Source organism: Onychostruthus taczanowskii, unplaced genomic scaffold (assembly GCF_017590055.1).
Source record: "Onychostruthus taczanowskii isolate IOZ18803 unplaced genomic scaffold, ASM1759005v1 scaffold1, whole genome shotgun sequence".
NCBI lineage: Eukaryota > Metazoa > Chordata > Aves > Passeriformes > Passeridae > Onychostruthus > Onychostruthus taczanowskii.
Genome location: NW_024496525.1, coordinates 5,858,853 through 5,877,846, shown reverse-complemented (window position 1 = coordinate 5,877,846; position 18,994 = coordinate 5,858,853). Strand labels below are relative to the sequence as shown.

At 40.8% G+C, this 18,994-nt stretch overlaps 1 protein-coding gene across 4 annotated transcripts in view; it reads right to left on the bottom strand.

Moving 5' to 3' along the window:
- The window catches only part of DPF3 (double PHD fingers 3), a 167,278-nt gene that overhangs the window by 20,991 nt on the left and 127,293 nt on the right, over positions 1-18,994 (bottom strand). For 2 of the 4 annotated variants that reach the window (XM_041416713.1, XM_041416551.1), the window contains exon 10: positions 17,191-17,500. The exons of the other annotated variants lie outside the window; for them this stretch is intronic. In XM_041416713.1, the coding sequence (XP_041272647.1) occupies positions 17,304-17,500 (197 nt within the window). In that variant the 3' untranslated portion in view covers positions 17,191-17,303. Of the gene's footprint in view, positions 1-17,190; positions 17,501-18,994 lie in introns of those variants that run through there. 4 annotated transcript variants of the gene reach the window in all.

The following is an 18,994-nucleotide window of genomic DNA, read 5'->3' as shown; positions in this document are numbered from 1 at the left end:
TTTCCTGGCCCTTTCCATCTTGTACTGTGAAGGTGTTACAGTGTAGAGACATATAGATAAATACTCATGAACAGAAGCCTTCAAAAGTGTTCATGGGGTGAGGATCCAAGGCAACACCTGCCACACTATCTCTATGATGTATTTCATTACAGAAAAATAAAACAGCTTTCCTGGCAGCCAGGGCAGGGGAAGATGTTGGAGGCTGCAGGTGAAGAGCTCTTGTCTCACGCCCTTCAGTACAGGGCCCTACTGAATCCAGCTTTTTAAGAAAAGCATACAAACAAACATAAGAAAGTTCATAGGCACCACATTGGGGTTCGCTATTATCAGACAGGACAGGAAATATTATCACTGTGAATTTCTGTGTCCTGGCTGAAGTGAGAAAACCTAGCTGTTTCTCCCAGTGTGTTCCAGCACTGCCAACTCTGCTAAAGAAGTGAGTCCAAAAGGACTCAGTGGTTTCACTGAATAGTCTGGTCGGTCTGATTTGGTCAGAGACCAACTCTCCTCTATTCTAATATGTCACAACGTGCCAGTAATTGTGGAAGAATTAATGCCTTTAATAATTGATGGATCTCTGAAACCACTCAGCTGTAGAAGAGCTTATAGTTCCTATTATTTCATTTTCTGGCTCTACAGTTGTTCTGGCCAGCATGGACAGAGCTAAAACTGAGTCCACAAAAAGAGAAGGGGCACTCTGCTGCATTAGCACCAGGACTGGTGGCCAGCTGCACTCCGGAGGTGGTGGTTTGCTTCTCAGTACTGCCAGTTCCAGAGGAAGGACTTATATAAATTACAAGCAATTGCTCAAATATTTGGCACTGATCAAGAGAGTCCACTTTAATTGTTCGCCCAAGGGATAAATAAAACCCCTGTGCAAATGGTAGTGGTTCAGCCCCAGCTGCAGTTTGGCAGGTGTAATTGGAGAAAGCAGGACAGACCTGTGTTTGAAAGCAAGGCCAAGGACCTTGGGGAATTATAAAATGGTGGAGTGAGGCAGGTAGCACTTGCAGCTCACTCTCCTGCACTGCCCTGCTGTTTCTTTAGCCGTGAAAACACCTAAGGGCATGGGGAGCAAAGGAGTAAGCTCCTGCGAAAAGACCCCTCATCTCCAGGCACTCTCCAGAAAATTTAATTGCTTGAGGAAAGTCCACTCACCAGCTCTACTCATGCATAGCTTTGACTCTACAGTGCTGCATAATTTCCTCTGAAATCATTTTAAGTATCAAGAGCATCAGCTGGAAAAAGGAACCTGGGTTACAGAGGGTATATGAAGAGCAAAGCTTGGCTCAGGCCACTCATGTGCATAAACAATATGCACATGTGGGTCTGTGTACGCACAGACCCACATGCACCCAAGGAGATCGGCTGTACACAAGGCAGTGCCTGGGTTACAGAGGGTGTATGAAGAGCAAAGCTTGGCTCAGGCCACTCACGTGCATAAACAATATGCACAAATGTGTACGCACAGACCCACATGTACCCAAGGAGATCGGCTGTGCACAAGGCAGTGTAACTCTGGCACAGGGTGGCAGGAGGAGCTGGGTGGGATTCAGGGGTGACCTCTGGAGCATGCAAAGGGACAAGCCAGGAGTGAGTTATTCTGGGCTTCCTAATGGTTTGTCAGTCAAATCACCCCCCACACACCATGCCCATGACAGCAGATACCCCGTATCTTACAGGAAAACTCCTTGAGAAATGTTTTAAAACAGTTTTACTGCAATAGGTCTGTGTGTGCCTCTCCCTGAGTACACCACTGCCTCAGCATGCACAATCCAGCCACACATATGTTAGCAGGGAGAAATAAAAACAAATTAGAGATTTAAAAAGTCTCTAAAAACTGCCAACAATTAACTTTGGTGCACACAAATCGTTGCCCTGGGAGAGCACCGTGATTTGGGCTGGTGATGCTGCAGCCAGGCCCTCTGTCCTGTGTTCAGGTTTGCCAGGAGGAGGATGAGCCCTGCCAGCGTTTCTGCTGCTGTGTGGGTGTCCCCCTCCGGCCAGGCACACCTGCCCTTCCAAAACTGCTGGGATCAGGCTGAAATCTGCACCTGCATTTCATATCTCCCAGAGGTTTGGACTGGGGCAGATCTGGGGCACAGGCCCGTCCCTCTGTGCTCCCCTCTGAAGCTGAGCCGGGGGGACTCAGGCCCACCTGACACAGGCCGCTCTTTTCATCGCAAACCCGCTGTGGTAGCTCAGAACTGAGGTGGCAAACTGAGCCGTGGGCATTTGCAACCTGGGCTACCAGAAACAGTGCCCAGCTTTAAAGCCAAAGGAGGTGCCACACTCCCTGATGTCTCATCTCAAAACCAGACAGCACTCGGCCCCCTCTCCTTCCAGACTAGCCCCTATTAACCACTGTTGGCCGCTAGACAAAATGGCTAGTTCTTGCCTAAGAAACATAATGTGGGAGCACTCAAATAACCTTGCACTGAAGCATCAGCTTGTTAATGCACTGGTAAGTCATGCCAGCGCTGTACAATTCCTGGGGGTGAATTAGGTCAGAGTGACCTCCAGAAAAACCAGCAGGCTGCATCGCTGCGTGCTGCATTATGGGTAACGATCTGCTAATTGCCAGGAGGCGCTTGGGCTGCTTACCAACACCAACAGGAAGGAAACCTGCCTGCAGGCACCGCACGGACTCCATATGCCGGGGACATCGCTCCTAATAACGAGAATAAACCCATTTATAGAACATGAACTGGGCAGGAGGACAGGCACTGAATGCTAATGCTGCCCGGGCGGTGCAGCTCCCCGGGATTGCTGCTGGAGACCCCCAGCAAAACCCCTGCGTGGAGAGGGGCTGGCTTTGCATTTGGTTGCACTGTGAAGAGGGGGTGAGGTAGATGGAGATGAAAATGCAGGAGTGGGAGAAAGACTGCTTATCCAGGCAAGATGAATCACCACAACCTGGAAAGCCAACATCCCCTTTGCCCTGGGGACATTTTCGTTACCCTTCAACAAACTGCAGTGGAAAAAAACCTCCGGCACAGCTCCGACCTCGTCGCTATGCACTGCAGGCTCCCCAGCCAGGCCAGCTCACACACCACAGAGCTTTCAATCAACTGGCAGGCTCACTAAACCCTTTCAAATTGAGCAACCAAGCAAAAATACTTGGTCATAAACACTAAAAATAGGAATGGAGGATTGGGTTTTGTTTTGCTTTTTAACTTGGTGAAGCCAGCTCTTCCTACTGCATTAAATCCACCTCCCTGGCAGCCCATTTAGAACATCTCCTCCCCCCGGGGAGAGCCAAAATCCCCAGCTGTAATGAGAGAAGTAGGGTGGTAGTTAAAATGCTAGGGAAATGGCAGTCTGAATAGCCTTCTGCAAGCACAGTGCCTTTGTTAAATCCCCCCATGAAAGATATCAGCACTGCCCCTCCTCCCCTCTCTTTAACATGAACAAGGTCTCTGCTACCTGCTTGAACCCACGTTTGCTGTCCAAATACCTGGTCCCACCCCAGTAGCTCTCGTGTTAAACTGCCCTGCTAACACAGCCACAGATGGCAGCACGCCTGCAGGGATGCCCGGCACTGCCCAGAGCTGCTCGTGGTATCAAGGCAGCGTTTGAAAAGATTCCAGAGTTTCCACACTGACCCAACACAGGGGGTCTGACCTGAGCCAGTGGCAGCAGTGGATGGGACATGCCATTTCCCCAGAGCACTCCAACAGGGGCTTCTCCACTGGGATTAAGCAGGAGAGAGTGACAAAGGTGATGTGTCATGACAAGGACACCTCTTCACCAAAAACAGGCCATGCTCACCCAGTCAGTTCAGAGAGCACCAAGACAACCCCACTGCACCACTGTGGCCCTCCTCAAGCACCAAGGACTGTGGGGAGAACTTCAGAGGTGATTTCACCCATGAGTCACAGAACAGACATCTCATAAACACAACTGTCACTTGGAAACAGGGTAAGCTGATTAATTTGGGGAAAGAAAAGGGGAAAAGGAGAGAGTATTACTAATCTCTGGACTAACTTCCTAGAAAGATTAAGGAATTACTCTAGAGTAACTCCCTGCCAGCACATTTCCAGAAATTTCAAATCAAATGGCAAACTCCAGAGAAATTATTTAAATGTCATTATTTTAACATTAAAGAAACTTAACTATGCAGAAGACACCATGCCATTGCATAGACAGTGACCTTGCTGCTCTTACATGAGGTAACCACATACCATCTAGGTAAAGATATTCAGCAGATGATGGGTAAATGACTGATAATTGATGTGGACATACTGAAAATGCAAGAGGTCTGTCTTTCTCAAAGAAGCACAATTTACACTGTTGTTAATTTGACTGTATATTCAGACATAAGTAGAACTGCTTCACTCAACACAAACAAGACCAATTTGGAGCAAGTTACTTCAGTCTCTTGTTGAGTTAAGGAATCCCTTTCAGCTGCCAAACAGGCAGTGATCCCCATGCACACTCTCCATTGTTTGTAATGCAGTGCCAGAAACAGGAAAACACTGATTTTTCCCCTTCTCTGTCAGTGAAAGCCCCTGTTTGGTTGGGAATTTTAATGTGCCAATAGAGATTTCATCAACAAGACAGCCAGTTTTTGCTTCCCCACCAAACTCCCAGCAACATCAATATCTAGAGGGAAGTAAGTGCTACAACCACATGCTGAAGAGCATCAGTATGAGCATGGTAGGAGGGAGTGAAATGTCTTTGTTTACTCTCTAAAAAAATGCACTTTCAAGGTGATCTAAACATCTGAGTGAAGGAGTGAATTTGAACAAAGTAGTTTCAGTCAAAAGTAAGTGTGAGAGAAGAAAGGATTAAGAGGTGGCAGGGCAAAAAACTGATTTTCAGAAAGGTTGAGACATTTTGTACCAGTGTCTCACAAATAAGAAGCTGGACTTTCATTTTGGAGCAGTACCTTGCTTCAAAAGTGAACTCAAGGGAATTCTTTTTAAGAAAGAGAAAAAATAGTCACAAATGAAATGTTTCATTCAAGCCTGTGCACAGTTGGCAGTGGGAAAGGGTCATTTCATTGAGGAGAGATTGTGTTTCATTTTGAATTAAACCAAAATCTTTTATCCTCACCACGGTATTTTTCAGTTCAGTTGTTTCAATGGATTTTTTGAGTAAATGTCCAACAAAATGCTGACAGAGATTCAAAAAGTAGGATTTTTTTTTTTCCAGTGGAAGACCACCTGATTAAAATCCATTATCTCTTTTCTTAGAGCTCACCAGACCTTCCACACCAGATTAGTCAAGTCAAAGTCCTGACCATTCGTAACAAGTGAGTAGTGCTGCTTTAACCTACCCAACCAATAACTCATAGCAGCTAAATACCTTCTCAGACCAAACAAGAAATCAGCTAGTTCCATGGCAGTGGACACTAATGTCCCTCATTAAACAGTTCACTAGTCTTGCTATTTTTCAACACCAAAGGAATACTTTAATAAAGCCTATACAAAAGTAGAATATTATTGTATTTAATTAAAGAAAGTTATCTTCTACAGTAGTACAACAATCTCTGACTCTTCTCGCTGTGCTTTTAACTGGCTGTTCCATTGGCCAGCAGGACTGTTGCTCAGTGCTCTGTTATGGCCAGGAAGTTGGGAAATCCTCTCCTGGTCTGACCAAGATCTGAGTACCCCAAATCCTCTCACTTTAAACAGTTGTTGAGGTGTTCATCAGCTGCAAAGTTCACTTGTTAGGTGGGATCCCACCACCCACAAGATGTCTGTCAATTCTCAGTGATAGCTGCACTGAGCCTAATGGGGACTAATTCTTCTTCAAATTAAAACTTCTTCTTCTTCTGTGACTGTTTACATGTTTACAGACCTGTAAACATGTAAACAGTCACAGAGGAATATAATGGCTGTGGATGCCCTTAGGAAATTCATCTCTGTTCTTTCAGCTCACCAAGTACTTGTAAAATCTCACCCTTAATGGAAGTCAGGAAAGGGTTTTGGAGAGGAAGTTAATGAAGAGGCTGCAAGGGAAATGAAGTCCCCTAAACCAGGGAGGGTCCTTTTCTCCATATGAAGGAATACACAATTCTAGACCATCTGCATGCTTGAACAGGCAAATTCAACCTAGAGAGTTTGTGGCCGGTTAAAAACTATCCTGAGCCCATAGGCTGATGGATGCACTCAGATTCATATTATTCATCAAAATATTCATCTATACTCATCAATACAGAAAGCTCTGAGAAGTCCTGGAACCTTCTCTTTAATCCAAAATCCAGATATTCCAGCAATGGATGAGAATTCTGACGCAGAATTCACTGTACTGTAAAACAAGTTGTTGAGCCCAGGGAAAGGGCTGAAAGACTTTAGTGTTGTTTAACATATTTAAGCCACTCCCAGCAGAGCACTGATGTGAAGCAGCTATGTTTTGTACAGGGGAAAATAATTTTTCCAACATAGACTTAAAACCATTCCATGCAAACTCTATTGCACAAAGTGCTACATGAATTTAAAAGCTGTGTCACACAGGTTAACACTAAAATAAAAATACCCCTTTAGTGACAGAATGGCTTTCCACTATTTCCCATCCAATGACTTCCCATCACCTTGGGGAGTTTGCCTCAATACTGATTCCTGAAATCATCATATGAAGAATTTAATGGCTGTTGGCTACAGAAAGAAATACAAAACAGCAAGCTAAGTCTGCAGCAATGTTTGACAAAACTATATCCAGTATTACTTAAAATCTCTATTCTGTTTCAAAGGAGGCTGTATAAAAAAATTTGGTCATCTACATTCACTTCCTGTAGTCCACAATGAAGTTACTGTCATGAGGACACTTAACAGCAAAGACTGAAGAAATGTAATAGGAAGAGGCTTCAGTCTAAATAAAAAATTACTCTTAACACCTATGCAAACCTAGATATAAACTAGGTATTACTGAGAATTGGTTGTGGAAGATGATCAGCACTGAGAAATTAAACCCCACTCCAAAAAATCCCAAACCACTCAGTCTGAAGACATTGAAGGGAGACTGTCTGTTTCTACTCAAGAGGTACCATCCCTCAGTTAAGCTGCCAAACAAAAAAAATAAAGTACCTTCTGCAAGCTCTCCCAGGCAAGCAGCAGAAGTTCCAAGAGCTTCAGCCCACTGCCCAGCTTCAGTGTTTAAACCATGTTGCCTTTTCCTTAGCAGTGCCATGGTCGGCTTGCAGATCATTTAAAGTTACCACAGCTGCCTCAGGCAACATTAAGCAAACCTGTTTCTAATTATGGATGGCAACATTAGCCACAACACCGTGCTCCAGAAAACTGTGCTTTCATGAAGGTAAATGCCATCCTTCTCCCACCATGGTTCAGCCCCCCATAGAATCATGCAGAGTTACACGCTGCAAAGACAAAACATGAAATGACAGATGTGATAGTAGAAGTTTCTAACACGCTCTGCAAAAGCATTTGGCAGACAATGTAGTTAGGTCTTCAAAATATTCTGGTGAGGTGCCACAGATGGATGGCTCTCATGTCGTTAAAATCAAAGGTAGGGCTTAACTGTGGCAAACGTCCAGCTTTAGTGCAGCAAACAATACAATCTTTATACAACAATTTCCAAGGGATAATGGAGGTCTTAAAAACATCAAGCCACAATTTGGACACACCCAGCCCAGTAGTCATTGCTTATATGCTCTGCTATGCATGCCTGATGTAGCTGAGGTCTTATTCATCTTCAACACCAGGGATGGGATGGGGTACAGAGAGGTCTATGCCATTGCTAATGAGAATTAAAATCTTGGGTTTAGAGAGAAAGTATTATGGGTTTTCTTTATCATCTATGGGCTGATGGATTTAAATACAAGTAGGGCTCACAAATCCAAGATGCAAATTTAATCAGATTTTTTTTTTTCTGATTGCAGGGAAAAATTTGGAATAAATCTTAAACCAGTGCAACATTTTAGTTCAGGCCAAAGCAAATTAGTTGATGCTGTTTTCACTCCACCCAGAGAAAACAGGATTCCAGCCTTCAGACTTGCTGGCCTTCAGCTCAGTCTCAGTCCAGGGAAACACAGCTTTGGGGGCACCCATTAACTGCTGCAGTGCTGAAAGACACTTTTAGTCCCTCCTGCTGCCATCCCTCACTCTCACTGGCAAGAGCCATTCTCCAAACAGGAAAAGAAGATCTATTTATGTCAGCATAAATCTGTCAGGGGCTTATCTGTTCAGATAATTTCTGCAAAACTAAAATTTTTCTTTAACATTTCTAATTCCATGCCTGTGGCTTTAAAAAAATAGAAAGAAAACATGAAAAGAAAAGGGCATATAAATATTCAAAGTAATAAGACTTATGTAGAGACATTCCTTGGCATCTGACAGCCTATAACAAGAGCTGTGCTGTGGTGGAAAGGATCCCGTTCATCTAAACCAGGTGTTGACAGACATCCATAAAGGCCAATTTCAACATACATGTTCAGTCCTGGCTAACTTAGGAAAAATGTCTCACTCTGCACTGTGCATCATCACACTGAGGACAATGAAAATGGCAATGGATGTTAGAATGGGAGATGACTTAGTGCACTGATGCCACAAGCCCTTCCTTCCTTCCTTCCTTCCTTCCTTCCTTCCTTCCTTCCTTCCTTCCTTCCTTCCTTCCTTCCTTCTTTCCTTCTTTCCACCACAAAGACACACACAGATGTTAAGAGTCAGGCAGGTAAGAGCCCATCTGTATAACAGAGCTTTATAAAAAATAATACATTAGGGAAGAGGTCACACACAGAGTTTCCTAAAAAGATAGCATCTAATCTAAAACAGTATTTCCTCTTTCTCTTTTCATTCAGCCACATCATTAATCTAATACATGGAAGGGGAAAGGGAAGGTTCATGCCAGCACTGTGAAATGCAAAGGGAACCACAGCTTCCAGTTTCTCCAGTGGCTGGACTGGAAACTGCATAGGCAGGGGCAGGACTCCTTAAAGCAATGCCACTAAAATCTACACAAGCAGCTATCACATAGCTTAGACTCCACCTTTGACTTCAGACTACCTTAATGCAACTCTACTAATCTCATGAAGAAGGCAGTTAAAATACAAACACATTTAGGAAGATCCTCTATTACCACCAAATGATAGAAAACACTCTTATAATGACTCCTATACAGAAAGACTTTTTTATTTCCTGCCTACCTTCACTATAGCAAAAAACAGGACCATTTTCTGCAGTCCAATGAATGCAGAAGAGAAAGTAAAAGAGAAAAATTAAGATAATTCTTGGTTAATGTAATGGTTCATTAGGAAATACAAAACAAAATCCAGGGACAAAAGTCATCATTAACAAAATGGAAAAGGGAAACAAAACCAATAGAGGAGGAAGTTTTATTTTAAGCTTCAATGAGAGTATTATAAACAATGGAGAGCTTAGAAAAGTAAATGTACATATATGTTACTCAACAATGTCTTTTTAAAAGAAGATTATTTGCACTAAAAAAGATGTTGTGGAATTGCTTTGGGAAAGTAATATTTACAGAGGAATATACAGTAGGGATGCTAGAAGCAGAATTTTTATTTGGAAGGAATATTACACAAACTGAACACAGACCCTACAGTTTTCAAATCTTCATTACAGTTGTGCGTCTTATATTTTGATGAAATGATTTCTTTTTTTTTTCCCTCTAGAGGCAGTTCTCCACTGCATGTTTAGAAATCAACAACATGAGAAAAGCAAACCCATCCTGCTAAAGAGCCCAATTAGGACACAAATTGTCATTTAATTCAGTTCGAGCAGGACAACCTTACATGGTTATTTTTGCCTTTATGTTTTAATCTGGGAAGAAGTGGGAGAAGGGAAAGGGAGAAGAGTAAAAAAATCTGCTGCTATTGACACATGGAAACGTCTCAGTGAGGTGATTCTGCATTCTAGATGTGCAGGAAACACAAGACAGTATCAGGTTTTCTGTCAGCTTCACCTAGTCAGCATGCAATTTTGTAGACATTGTTTTTTCATTCTGAAAGACAAGGTAAGCCACATTAATAAAACTACTTTTTTTCTGCCTAAACCCTGAGGGTCAATCCCAATAATTGTTGGTGTGCTTTGCCCTCAGTTTGCTTCTCCTCTGTAACAGGCATGCCAGACAGAGCCAAGTCCAATACTCTTCTCCTAGGACACGAGGCTATCCTGCATCCCTACTAGATTGCATCACACATGACACTGAGCAGACCTGTGCTATCCACTGCAAGCAGATCTGGTGGCCAACAAAACCCTCCTTTTTCACTGGGAAAATGCCTAACGATTCAGAATTTGGGATGTGACCATCCCTCCCTGCTGCCACACAGGACAATTTAGGATTGCAGCTGTGGGAACTCATATTTTTCTCCTGCATAGTAATCCCTGTTGCTTATTGCAGACGTGTGGTTGCACCTGTATGCTTTTCAAAGTCCACTACCACTTCAGAAATGGCTGAGAAATACACAAGTCTCTACACATGACATCACCCTTGACAGCAAGATCCATGCCAAGAGCACCTAACATTTAGATACTTCCCTTACAACCAACTCACAATCAGCTGTGGAATTACCAAAGCAAAAAATAATGCAAAAAATGATCAGAGTTGTTTTCAATTCTTAAAGCCCTCTCTCAGCAGAAGTATTTCACAGAGATGCTCAAGAGCAAACCTCTTTCACCATGCAGAAGACACACATCAGTCCTACTGGGAGAAGACAGTCCTTTGAAATGGACACTAAATCTGGTAACAAAAATATTCAACCACTGAGCCTGGTCTTCACTACTCCAACAGTTTTTGTGCCTAACACAGTACAGCAAAGTAGGTTTTAAGCATCTAACAGGATAATATTATTAAAGAGAAAATAAACCAGAACAATCTTCACTTACCACATCCAATTTTCAAAAAACAAAGATACCCAGCACATGTATGAATGGCTTCTTTAAAGTAAGAGAGAGAGCAGAGTTGACCTTTATTTTCATTATTTTAAAAAAGGTTTTTCCTTAAAGTAAATATTCAGTCTTTATTTTACAGTAAGTGCTTTTTAAAATTTCATGTCTTCACAAAATTGCATTTAAAATTTGAAGTAAAATGTATTTCAAACAAAAATACTGTGCAACTTCAGCACTTCTTTCTTAAATATCAAAATAAATAAAATAGTTGTCTTTTTCAGTTTGTTTGTTTTTCAGTCAGTTCTACTGTAGATCAATTCCAGTCTGACCTGGGTTTATACACACACTTAAAAGAAAGTGAAATCAAGACTTCAAGAAACTTCTTTGTATTGCACCAGCTTAGGGCATCCCCAAAACTTCTCTCAAAAGTTGGCAGCTAACTTCCCATAGTCCACACTCCTGTGCCAGATGGAACTCAGGTACAGAAGACTCAGGGCAAGGAAAGAAGTATCAAAGCATCCTGGCTTCTCTCGGTCTTCTTCTGAAATGTTTTGCTTGAAGGCTGCTGGAATCCACAAGGGCAGGGCTGACTGCAGAGGGAAAGGCAATACAAAGTAAAACTAAACAAACTCAAGCAGAAAAAAAAAGCACGTATTCAGAAAAAAAATCAGAAACAGCACAAACCAAACTTCCAACATTGCTTGCATTCTAGTTCCTTGAAAATATAGTTCAACAGACTCAGTTTCAACTGATTGTGGAAGCCACAAATGAACACAAAGAAAACAAATAGGATTTAAAAAAGCATATTGAAAAGAAAGGCACTGCACACTGTCAATATTTCTTATTGGGAACATTATTAAATAACCTTCATCATTCAGCTTAGATAGCTGTCTCTTCAGTAGAGGTTAAGACCTTTGCTGAAGAAATCCTGCTCTAATTACCTTCCTCTATTACTAATTATTTGTAGGGAGCCACAAGCATATACAGCATGGCACAAAAGACATTTTCAGAAGTCTAAACGATACACATGGGGTGGCAGTAATGCAACAGCCTCTGGAAAGAATGAAAGATTGCATTTTTCATTGCAATTGTTCCATGAATCAACTAAGTTACATACTGCTAAGATCCTGAGCAGGATTAGATAGCAAATAAAATAATTTCTTTATTTTCACAAAATGCAAGTGCCTCTTCCCATAGCTTCCCACATCTCTCATATCAGTTCTAGAATAAATGAAGGTCCAAAATCTTAGGAACTGCCAGACACCAAAAGAATAAGTCAAAGATATGAACTGGCAGCATCCACTTAACAGAGCTATCCGGCCTGGAAATCCCAAGAGCTGTGTTTTGTCCTAAATATTATTGCCACTTGCCTTCTCTGAAATTGGCAAGTTAGCATTCATGGAAATACAGGCAGGGACATCAAAATAGTTCTGACTCAATTTCAGTATGGTATGGTATTTATACAGGTTGGGGGTTTTTTCAGCACTGGTAGCTATATGGTAAAGAGAACAAAGATTGGTAGGGTTATTGTAATGGCTTAGTCAGCAAAAACTCATCCCAGCTGAATTCTGCACTGAGAGGTTTATCAAAACAACCCCATGTGAGCATGAACTCATGCATGTGCCTCATACTTTACTTATAGCTACAAATTTCATATAAATAAGAAAAAAAGTGGGTGTTAATTGGAAACATCTACATATATAGCAGCACAAAACACACTGGGCATATTTTGCACTTTTTATAATACGACGACTCCCAGTGGGGTCAATACAATGTTTGTTTGAGAATTTGATTCAGTAAAACTGTTTGCCATGGGAAAGAGGCAAATTGCATGAAGAGCCAGGCTTTGAAAAATCCATAGTTTTATGGTATTTGAACTATTATTTTAGGGCCTACCTCAAAATATCATTGCAAGAATTAACCAAAGAAAGGCAAAGCGGGCATGAGAGAACACAGTGGTGCCCCACCACTGTCCAGACTCTGACTCTCTGGGTGCAGTTCTTGTTTGCTCCATGCATCAGCAGGCAGCAAACTGAGTCTGTCTTCAATCAAGAGCCTAAGCTAAGGTCTGTAACATGGCAAACTGGAACTCAAAATGAATAACTAATGTAAAAGCTCAAAGGCAAAACAATGCGGGGAGGGGACTCTAATAACACATTCTGCTGAAACAAATGGCCATCTCAGAGCTTGTCTACACCATACCAGCAAGCGTATTAACAGAGAGGTTTCACTCAATAAAAGCAATAGCTAAGAAAGCCCAGTGGTAATCCTTCTGAAGTCAGTAGTAAAGTTCTTTCTGGCCCTTGCTTCAGCAGCCTAGGCTCATCATTTATGACCTTACCACATACATACCATGTTATTCCAAGCACCATTACATATTCAAGAAATAAATATACAGCCCACAAAACTGGGGGGTGTCTAGGTGAAGGGAAGAGATGCAAAGTGAAGCAAGTCAGATTTCAGTTCCATTCCTCTTCTACCATGCCTGTTTCTCCTTTTACTTTTTAACTTTTATGTCAGAATCCTGTATTTGCTTAAAAATTTCTCAATTATTATAATGCTTGAAATTTTATACTGTTTTTGTGGAAGAGCTGAGGTCTGTCCCTGTTAAAATTTCAACTAATTAAATGCCTCAGAAGGGAATAGGCTAAGAATCAGTGCCCACTCCGTCTAGCCTTTCTTGTCCCTTATCAGCTGCTTAAGCAGCACGCCACTTCCTTTATTCTCCTGCTCCCATCTGTGAATCAGACTTAGCAGAGGACAACTTCAGAAACTATGTGTGTTTTCTAAGATCCTTCAGTATGGAGCAGTGGAAAGGTGCCTGAGGAGTCAGCTTGTATGATTTAACACAGAAAAGTCTGCATTGAGAGCCTGAAATGAAACACCCCTTTGTTCACGTTTCACATTGGGGTTGTCTTGTTTTGGTATGTGGTTTATTGGGAACATGTGTTTCAGGAGACCCTTTAGAAAGCCTTGTGCCAACCTTCCTGTAAAAAGAAGGACATCTCTGGAGAAGAACTGGAATAGCCAGGGTTGTGATTAGTTGAAGGGCTACAACTTTGAAGAATTTATGAAGAACAGAAAGTTTCATCAAACTGCTGAAATCACTGGGGAGTAAAAAGCATCACAATTCATTCTGATTTCAAAGAAAATGTTTAGTTACAAAACAGAACTCACATTGCAAACTTTTTTTATGCCTCCCTAGTTTGGTTTGGGACCTATGTGCCCTTTTAAGATACAATTGATACTGTGCAGTTCTCTCATTTCTGAGTTGGTTATGCTAGTGTCAGCGTACTTTCTTTTTCTTTTTTTTTTTAATTGCACTTATGAAACATTCTCCTATATATTTTCTGCCTCATCAACATCTTCCCCTCATGAGAGGGTCTTGTGTAGCAGCCCCTTTGCTTTATTTTCACCTTCCTTCAACTCAGGAACTACCAACCTTCTTTCCCTGTTCCCAGCCTTCACTCCAGCACTACATATGCTGAGAATATTTTCTTTCTATATTAGCACTCCATGCCATATTCACCATTAACTCTACTTTACAACCTAGCTTAAAGAAGTACTTTTTTAGCTACCAACTTACATCCTAATTTCCTTGCTATGATCAATTCCTTCCTATGGTCAGCACCACACTGCTCATCCTGCTGGACTAAACTCATGTTGGTTATCTCAATCTCATAAGGCATCTTGAGGAATCCAAGAACTACTATCACTAAATAAAAGTGAATTAATTTTATCTTACTTGATCTTTTAGGACTATATTGAATGAGTGAGCATCTATATACACATTAATGATATAGATAACTGTGAGGATATTTTCTACGCTATCTGTAATAAATGTCAGCTAGCAATTTTTATGCACTTCATGAGCTGTTGTGACTTCTTTCTGAGAGTACTGTGCTACCCAGTTGTCACAAAGATGGGTGGTTTGGTTGCAAAAGGATTAAGACTGTATGCATTGTTACAGTAACTGCATTTGTGAAACTAATTCAAGACTTAATGAGTTATGGGCATCTGATTATTGTTTGTATTCCAAAAGAGCCCACAATGCATTAGGCATGGTTCACAAAAGACAATGTTAAGGACTCCACTTGGAAAAACTCCATTTAGAGTATGCCTGTTCTGCAGTTTATACAGTGATAGGAGTTCTTCAGGAAGATGTACTTGGATAGGTTTCAGCTACCTAATTCAGGTGCTGCAAGAACTGAGCTTTAGTAAATACAGAAGAGTACCAAAACATTATCTATTTATCTTGCAATATTTCAGAGGAAAAAAAGGACTGGTTGTGGAAGAAATGAATGTTTTTCAGTTAAAGTACACCTCTCATTGACAACATTATGTCAAAATATAATTGATTTGACACTTGACTGATTATAATAAATCAGGAGTAACACAATAGCAACAGAAAGGAATTATCAAAATGGGGAAATCTTAAACAAGGCTCTCCCCCGGCAAGTGTGCATGGCTCTGGCATGCACTGTCCTTTGATGTACATATACAAACGTATTTGTAATGTTTTCTAACAGCATCTGAAGGCAGATTATTAATGTAATCTAGATATCAGTTAGCTTATATTCTGGATTTATGCCTGTATACCTAAAAGGAGAATTTGGCCACTGCTCATTCCATGTCTAAAGAGAACAATAAAAATTCAAGAGACTGAATTGTTTCTCTTTTTTCTACAAGGTTGGAAGGTGGGGGAGGGAGTTGAAGTTGCTCTCACAGACAGAATATTCTAGCAAAGAAGCAGGAAAAATGGAGTCCATTTGGTCTGGCTTGTTTCATTGTACATATCCAAATTCCTTATTGCAAGGCTAAGACTTTTACTCTGATATCAATAACACACACCTACAGTTTAAGGATTAGGCACTATCCAGAGAAATGTCTCTTTTGCCTTTGCTCTAAATCAGGTCATGATTTCACCCTGTTTGCATTGTGTCCATCAGTAAAAATAGATCTTTACAACTTAACCTTGCCCCTGCTCCAGGGAGATTTTTGCCTGCACTGGGACAGCAAAACATAACTACACACTGACTCCTTTTGCATCACTTCTGACTGTACGCAAGTCTGGATCCTGCTCTCACAAAACTTCCATTAGTTTCACCAGGGGCACGAATGTGGCACATACGTATAATACAATTTAATCCATGGGACTTTCTGCTACAACAAAGCTCAGTCAGGGGTCTGCCGAAAAGCCAGGGCAAGAAATTGCACAATTGAGTGAAAGACATTTCAGCTCAGACATACCTTTCAAATCTTGCTGCATGTTTCCTCCTTTCTGGGAAAGTCGCTGGGAAGGGAGTCACTCTCTTCTCCATTGCCCTTGGAACTTTAATTAGTATTGCTTTGGTTTATTTCAAAAGAAGCCATTAAAAAGCAAATAAAGTGTCTCGTGAGACACTACTGAGAGAAAAAACAGGGCAACACAGGAAAAAATGCTGTGAATTGAAATTTAAAAATGGAAAGAAAAGTACAGGTGAGGTATTTTTCCATGTCATTTCTTCCAGGATTCTGCTTCTCGTTTTGTTTTTTCTGTGATGTCTATGACTTGCCATTCATATGCCATCCCTATGCTTGGAAATTGCTGTCCATCAAGTGAAAGGTGAAGGAAAAGCAAAAAAAAGTGGAACGGTGTGGGGAAGACATGAAGGGATGCACAGAGGAGATTTATTGAGTGTAAAGGTGTCCAAAGGAGATGGAAATGTGTTCCCCAAGGCCATGGTCTTCAATGGTGCCGCTTGTATTTTCAGGCTGTAGCGTAGCAGATGTGTGAGAAGAGTCAGACTTCACATGCTACAGTAAGTGCAAAATCTCAAGACGCAGATGCCATCACATCAAGGGTTTTCTTATCCCCTGATAGAGTCCGCCCACAGTGGTTCTCTAGTAACAGTTCTATTATCAAGTAGACATCCATTGCTTTTTTGTTGTTTTTTTTTTCTATTTTTTTATTTAAAAAGTAGTTTTTCTAATAATACATAGAATATATAAATAATAATAATAATTAAAAAAAACTATTTGGGTTTACTTTCTGTTCTCCAACCCATCTGTATTTTTTGTGGTTTGCTGATATATATATATTAAAAGACAAGAAAATCAACTCTGCTCACTATTAAAAAAAATATTAAATCCACTTTTTATGTTTCTAAAGAGAAAGAGAAGGAGGGGAGGTGTGATAAAACCAAATAAAAATGAAAAAAAGAGAAAGAAAAAAAACAAAACAGGAAAATCAAAAACCTTCTGTCTCTTCAAAGGAGTTGTCAAGAGTTTTGAATGCTTGTGCTTTCAGTGTACACCCCACAGGGAAAACATATAAAACAAACAAAAAAAAAAAAAGCCAAAAAAGGCAAAAAAAAAAAAAAAAAAAGGAGGAGGGAAAAAAAACAACCAACCAAAAACCCAAGAGGACCTAAAATTAGAAAAACGAAAAATGTAATAATAATCTTAGTAGTGAAAAGGACAGCTCAGAGTTTCTGTGTCTTTTTAGTTATTTTAGCAGCCGCCCTTTTTGTCTGCAGAGGGAGACCTGCCACCACAGCCACCTCCTCGGCTCAAGAGAGGCTCTTCTGCATCGTCCTCGTCAAAGCCGTGAAAGGTCGAGGTGTCGCTTTCTGACGTGGAACCGAACAAGTCCTCCGTAGTGCGTGCTGGCGCTGCTTCGTCCCTCCTGCCTTCTCTTCCCAAATGAGCTGACATGTATGATGAATATATCAGCACATGGGTTAAGCAACAGGCATCATCATCATCATCATTTTTTTCATCATTTTCATTATCATTAAGCAAGTCAGACTATCAAGCTCATAGGTGTGTGCTTGTATGTGCCCGCGCACCCCAACAACATAGCATAGGTAGAACTGCAGTAAGAAAAATAACAAAGGATCAGTTTCTCTTTCCAAGAAAATATCTACAAACACCACAGGTGCCCATAGCTACAGCAGCGAAAGGGTTAATCATGTTTTCCTCTCTTCAAAAGACAGTAAAATATTTCCTCATGATTACTTAGATCAATTTTAAATATTTTTAGACCGTGTAAGTAATGAGACACTGTTAGCTCTAAGCACAACGGCATCAACAGTCACAAATTTTCTGCTATGGAAATGTAAGCCACTAGATAAGCCTGATCAACCTCAGGACTACTTTTTATCCCTGTTCTTCACCTGATGCTACAGAACCTCCTCTGTAGACAAAATTAAATACATTTTGAAGACTAAGTGAAAGTAACCTAAACCAACACTTTAATACAAATTTCATGGCACATCCTTCAAAAATAAAGAAAACCCCATATATACAGGTCAACGACTAAAACAACAGAGAAGTAACCCGTCTTGGGAAACACTGGAAAGTTCAAATTTGTGTGAGTCAATCCAACTTTCAAGATGGAACAGGAAATTCTCCACACAATACCAATAATGGCAACAACAACCATAAGAAGACTCCTAAAAAGAGAAGTCATATACTGAAATCTGTGAAATTGAGGTTTGTTTTCTCTCCCAGACAAACTTTTTCTGTGATTAATAGTATGACCTTCAAATTCCCTCTTTAGGGATGGTAGAGAAAAAGATATCTCTTGTGCCCCAGCAAAATTGAAGTGTGAGATTTTAGGGAACAGCTATTTTGTTATTCACAAACAGTAGCATGGTATTAAGCAACCAACTGTTGGGTCCCTGCTCCAGCTAGAGGAAGCAGCCACATAACAAGTACACTGCATTGCTTGAGACAGAAAGAAGTAAATCCTGTTCACAAAAAATAAAATGGATATAACAAAATAACTGGCAGATAAACCATATTGTAGAAATGTGATTTTACTGACTTTGTGAACAGAAGAAGCAATATAATTTCCATGACCTCTTTTTCAGTGTAATGAAAATATTCTCCGTTATTATAAAAGAGAAAGATGGCAGACACCAAAGAGGTTTCATTGTTTTAGTTCAGATATTAGTGTGTGGTTATACCTTAATGACTTTCATCACACATCAGTCACAGCATTGCAGACCCTATGAATGACCCAAGTGGGTCAGAATTTGTACAAGGATAGCATTTGATGGAACTGATTTGGCACAGTTTAGGCTACAGGCTGATCTACTTGTTCTATCGCACTAAGGAATCAAGGGAATTAATGTATTTGTGTTGCAATCTGATATAACCACCATAGCAATGTTTAAGTAGCAATAAAATACGGCTCC